General features: G+C 44.6%; 1 protein-coding gene across 1 annotated transcript in view; it reads right to left on the reverse strand.

Moving 5' to 3' along the window:
• The window catches only part of LOC126187488 (protein jagged-1b), a 568,139-nt gene extending 562,856 nt beyond the window's left edge, over positions 1 to 5,283 (reverse strand). Inside the window, exon 1 of the mRNA XM_049928595.1 lies at positions 5,153 to 5,283. Coding sequence (XP_049784552.1) covers positions 5,153 to 5,239 — 87 coding nt within the window. The 5' untranslated portion in view covers positions 5,240 to 5,283. The remainder of the gene's footprint in view (positions 1 to 5,152) is intronic.
• Positions 5,284 to 6,000: the final 717 nt, after the last annotated feature.

Raw genomic sequence — 6,000 nt, forward strand, 5'->3', positions numbered from 1 at the left:
GAATTTGTATTTTGACACTTATTCCACAACCACCAAAAGTATTTAAAGATGATTAAACATGAACTAATACGAATTAGAAGACGAAGGTCCCAATAATTGTGATAAATCGCTACGGTGAGTGCTGGCGGCTTCTAAGTAATTTTTTGTGACAGTTTGAATACGCTAGACATTAGTTTTAACCGTGTGAACAGTGAATATTAGACCGTCTCAATCTTTGGAACGATTCTGAATACACGTAAGTTATTTGGGAAGGATGAAACTTACTATTCTGTCACTAGTCGTGGAAGGTAGCGCAATGGTTGAGACTCAGGACACCATTTGTGGAGAAGCGGGTTCTAAATCTTGTGGCGCTGTCTTGTGTTAGGTTTTGCCCGGTTTTCTTAAACTACGTCAGGATGCTATCATAGAAAGGCCATGAGCAATTTGCTGTCCCATCCTTGTTTAATTTTCGTTCAAGACGCTTACGCAATCCATTCTCAGCCAACACTGATTGCTCTGAGTTGATATTGCATCGGCATGGCCGAATAAGAGCAATTCTGTTTATTTGGCCGGATCAACAGTAATATGGAGATTCTCCGTAAACTCCCTCTTAGCAAAACACAAGTCCTTCAGATTTTTTGTGCTTAGGCTTCAGGCACGTAATTTGTTTTGGAATACCTTTGGTATTTGAATGTTAAATCTGTTTATTCTTAAAATCTAGTATTTGACTTTCGGTCGTTTGGGCATTATCAAGTGGACTGCTGCGAACGTAAGTTTTATGAGTAGAAAAACAAATTACAACCCATAACTAGCCGAAATGATTTTAATAATATCGTACGGCGCATTTCAAAGTTTAATAACTGTTTTTAAGGTGTTTTTGGTGCACAACATCTGAAATGGTGTCCTTCTAGCAGATGATGTTGTGGTGCAGAATTTATTAGTTTTCCGTGGCTAGAGAGTCTCCAACTGTAGGCCAAAGGTACTTGAGGGATTAAACCCGATATTATTGTTACTGTATTAATAAAATCAACTGATACTTCAATTTGGTTTTATTGTTTCGTTCTACGCAGATGTTGTGGATCAGAAAAGACGTGTGCTTTCCCAATATTTCGTGCTCACATGTTCTCAATGTTCTTCATCAGTTATGTCACAGTCAGTGGGTGCTCTTTACCGATGAACGATGGCACAATTTACCTTCAAACGTGGAGTGTTGGAGAATCACGTTAACTATGCCGAATGTTTCTCGAGTAAGATAAAGAAAATATAAAAGAAAATCACAGTTTAAAACAGTTACAAAAGGGAAAGAATGCCACAACTCTTTGAAAATTATATTATATAATTGAAAGAAAGAGGAGGAATTATGGAACATCTACGGCATTAACACAAAATAATTGTGCCCTGCGAAGGCGGTCCTATTGGTATTAGGCACAAAGGATTAATTAATTCCACAACAACTACCCTTGGGATACTTTGCAACGTAGGTGCGAGTGTCTCTTTCAGATCCTCGCTGGAAGTTTCTAAGACTTGAATCCGGTGAACAGTGTACGAATATTTTATTCAGTCCTTACTTTCGTATCGCAGAGGCAGTTTTTCCCGTGTTACATCCCTGAATTTGCAAGGAAATGTGGTAACTAGAGGTCTGTGTGAATGAAGATATCCGCGGATATCCACAGTAATTCCTACATCAATGATATCCGAGGATATCCACGATAATAACTACTTTACGTTTAAAAGGTAGAGTCTAGTGTTAAAATTTGCATCTATTTGCGTTACATACTATCGGAACAATCATTATCATTATTATTATTGTTTTCCAGCTGTGTTGCTGAAATCTGCTAGGACGATATGTGGTTTTCCCTAACTTTTAGTAATGTATCCTCTAGTAGTGTATCCTGTTTTCATCCAACTAGCAACTAACTTACGTCGAGTCGTTCGTGTTTCATTTGTAATAAGAGTTATCCTTCGTCCACACAATGGGGTCGTTGCTGGCGCCGACATTGGGAAATATTTACGGGGCAGCGCCTACACATTGGAGTCAACATTCAGTTGAATTCGTATAGAGCCATCGTAAACACGTCTGACGCGCAGATCGAGGCCGGTGCATTCGCGGTTTTGAACATGAGTAACATCGCCCCACTGTTCCAGAACCATTTCGAAAAGCTCAGCTACGACGTAAATACGACGACAACGAATGAACAAACAAGTAATATCGGTTTCTAAACGGCAAAGACAGAAAACAAACAACGCTGGCGCAATGTGTATTCGGTGTGTCGATACTGCCCCGACGTCCTTTGATGTCTGGGCGAAATACCGACAAGCAACGGTTAGCACCAACATTGGGGCCAACGTTGGTTCCAATGCAATTTCATCGATCGACACATTGGACGAACAATCTTGGCGCCAATGTGTGGACTTGGCCTTACACAATCTTATAGGTCCCACAAACCGCCATAAAATGTGCTACAGGAAAATTTCGTCCATGGAATCTTCGCTTCATAGTCTGACTCTTGCTTATCGATCACATATGACACAAGTAATGTTCGGTATAACGTAAACCAAGTTGTCAACATTTCTCTTAAATACATTTACAAGTACGCATTACAACGTCTTATTTCCATTGGGAAGTGTGGTACGTTAACACGATTTAACATTATGGAGAATTAACGTGCAGTTAATAAAAGTAATATGTGATTAACGTTTAACATGGCCAGTGTTACACTGTAAAAAATTTTTGTCAGTCATCTTTTATGATAGACTTTTATTTTATTTTTTTTAATGGAGTGATGGGAGTACTTTTATCATACCTGCATGGGAAGAGCGTGGTCGTCGCGTTCATGAAAGATTTGTCAAGGAACTTTGACAATGAAACACAGTCCCATGCAAGACGTCTCGACACACTTGTAACACGACTACAGTTAACTTCCCAGTACTGTAAAACTGCTCCAAGAAAATTTCACAAAATTCGTTCCTACAATTACGTCAGAAATTTATAACTTGTGGGACGTCCCAAGAAAATGACACGATAAGCTGTATTACAAAGTGGTGACGCTCTCACCCTGAACGTTGGGTGTGGAACGTAAATTACGAGTTCCGAGTTCAGCAGACGAAAATTTAGGGCTGAGACAATCGTACCGCCAGATTTCCGGCGTACCGAACGGTTTAATGTGGTGTACAGAATTTTAGTACCCTTCGACGCTAATAAGGAACTTGCCGATACGGTGCGTATAATATTTCTGTCCGCCGCGCGGACCTGTGCTGGTAACCAGTGCTGTTGCGAGCACGCTCGAGACCCTGGGAGGTGAGTCAGAGCGGCCGCCACAGTGGCGGTCCACGGGCGGGCGCGCCCAGCTCGAGGAGTTGTCCGTCCCCCTACTGGCGCGGCGCACCTGCGCTCCGGCGACGCAGCGTAGCTGAGGACAGCGACCCGCCGGTCCCACGGCGGCAGCCTTCGCTGTCAGGCGCTCCGCCGCCACCGCGAGCTCACACACGCTGCTCGGCGCGCTTGCCACCTTCAGGCTTCGGCTCGGACGCGTTATGGAGAGTAAGATCCAAAGAAGAGCTGCGCGTTTCGTCACAGGTTCAGTTTGAAAGCTTGGAAGCGTTACGAAGATGCTCATCCGACACTAGTTGTAGACGCCGCAAGAGACGTGCTGTGCGTCACGGTATGGCTTGCTGTCAAAAGAGGCGCACTTTTTTTGGAAGAGTCAGCCAAAATATTTCTCCCTCCAACAACGAAATTCGAGAGATTCGAGCTCTCACGGACTTTTTTTGGAAGAGTCAGCCAAAATATTTCTCCCTCCTACAACGAAATCGAGAGATTCGAGCTCTCACGGAGGCTTACCTACAAACGCTCCTCCCACCCACCGTACCCAGCTGGAACAGCAAAGTGGGGATGTAACAATGGTACATGCCGTAACATGGCTTGCAGAATACAGATGTAGATGTAAACAGTCTCATTGCTTTTGTAGCCATCCGGCAACTGTCCATGTAGCTGCGGACTATGACGTGAAGAAAGTAGGAATATTGCAGTTTAATATTTCGTGGAGTCCGCCTCAACAACTGGGTGATCAGCGCTGCAAAATGGCATGCGAGGGGCTTGAGTTCGACCCCCAGCCAGGATGGAGATTTTCTCTGCTCAGAGACTGGGTGGTGTGTTGTCCTCGTCATTTCATCCTCATCGACCGGCAAGTCTCCAAAGTGGCGTCAACTATAAAGTCTTCCACCACGAGACCGGTCTACTCGATGGGAGGCCGTAGCCACACACACGTTTCATTTACGTCTCGTCGACGATGAAGTGATCAGAGGCAGGGGCACAAGCGCGGATTGAGAAACGAAATTCGTCGTATTCCCTTTCAAAGGAACAAACCCGTCGTTTGACTTGTGCTATGTAAGAAAATCACGAAAAAATATCTTGAGCTCAAATCACCTCATTCGTTCGGTTAACTGCACGTTTCACTCACATTTGTTTGAGGAATTATACATGAAACAAAGTATAAATTCTGTAATTCAAGAACTCTTCCCAGAGCGTTGTAACGCAAATAATCCTAACACTGGTCGACTCCACTGCAGGACTCTGCAGCTGAAAACATTACGATTGCCTTTCAGATCGGACTGTGCGTCAGACAGCGACAGAGCGACGTTGTACTACATTCAAAATTACATCTTTATGCAAATAGTGGTAGAGAAATGCAAGTGTTGCAAGATCTTTGACTGTATAGAAGCGCGGCTACTCATCTGATGAGCGTTTGCAACATCACCGATCCAGCCCGCTTCTGTTTTGAAATAGACGCTCAGAACGACCCCCTTGTGCATCACGCATAAAAACTAGCTAACATTAGCAGCTGCGTGATAAATAACGAAAGTATCTAGGATTGTAATACGCCTTTAACGCCCAGACACAACCAAAAGAAAAAGAAATTTAGATGTTCGGACCGGGTCCGAAACGCTCAGAGATGCCGTTGTCATATCCAGAAGCAGTGGTCCTAGCCGAGTTGCTGAGAAATCCGTGGTCCATCCGCAGATATATCACAAACGACACAGAGGAGTACAGACGTCAAAGCTTTCTCACTGGCACTCAACATCAAAATAAACAACACACACAAATACGATTAAAGAAAGGTGATGGTGGTAGCAGGCAGTGTCTTCTGTCGGTATCCACAGGGCGTCGGTTTACCTGTAGGAACAGCAGGAGGCCGAGGAACACGACATATCCATGCAGAAGGCGGCCCCTACACAAACGCGACCACAATGCACGACACATCGCGACGCCGCATCCGTCAGCGCGCTACATACCGCCACGGCTCGCCTGCCACTGGACACTGACTGCGCCGCCGGCCTGGAAGCTGTGGCCCCGGGCGCCCCGGAGGGGGAAGCCGCCACTGCGCATGCGCGCCGCTGGCTCCAGCCAATGGCGGCCGCCGCCTGCCTGCCGCGGGCTACACGTGCAAGCCTCCAGCGTCGCTCGCCCGCGGCGTCGGAGGGCCTTCTCCGTACCTCTTCACCCATCGGAAACAGCAGCAACCTGGGGGAACTACTGCCGTTTGGGGAGTTCAGTGCTCGATGGAAGTCGCTATTGTGGAGTAACTGCTTCGTTGCTCTTCCGTAGAACACATTCAGTTTGTGGATTCGTTTATAAATAACTTTTCTGCTACCAGTCACAATGTTCTTTTGTTTATATTTTACGCGACGCGTTTCGGGAAATGATTCCCATTTCGAAGTGTGCTTTTCTCTGCGCTCTATGATGTTTTTACGTAATGTCTTTGAGTTGTGAGTTTCCACTTTGTTCTATTGACTTCATTGCAATAAAAAAAAGACCGCGAAAGTTTTAGTTGGTTATCGCTTTTTATACGTATTTAGTAGGCAAATTTGGAAGAACTTGCACATAGTTTTCTTATGGTCCATTTGTACCGAATGGTAAACAAAGGATGCAGAATTCGAACAAAGAGAAAATAATCTGCTCCAAAAAGGACTAAAATACAACTATCATACACTAAAATAATCATAGTTGCACCTAAAAATGCA

The sequence above is a fragment of the Schistocerca cancellata genome, chromosome 5 (assembly GCF_023864275.1).
Source record: "Schistocerca cancellata isolate TAMUIC-IGC-003103 chromosome 5, iqSchCanc2.1, whole genome shotgun sequence".
NCBI classification, from domain to species: Eukaryota; Metazoa; Arthropoda; class Insecta; order Orthoptera; family Acrididae; genus Schistocerca; species Schistocerca cancellata.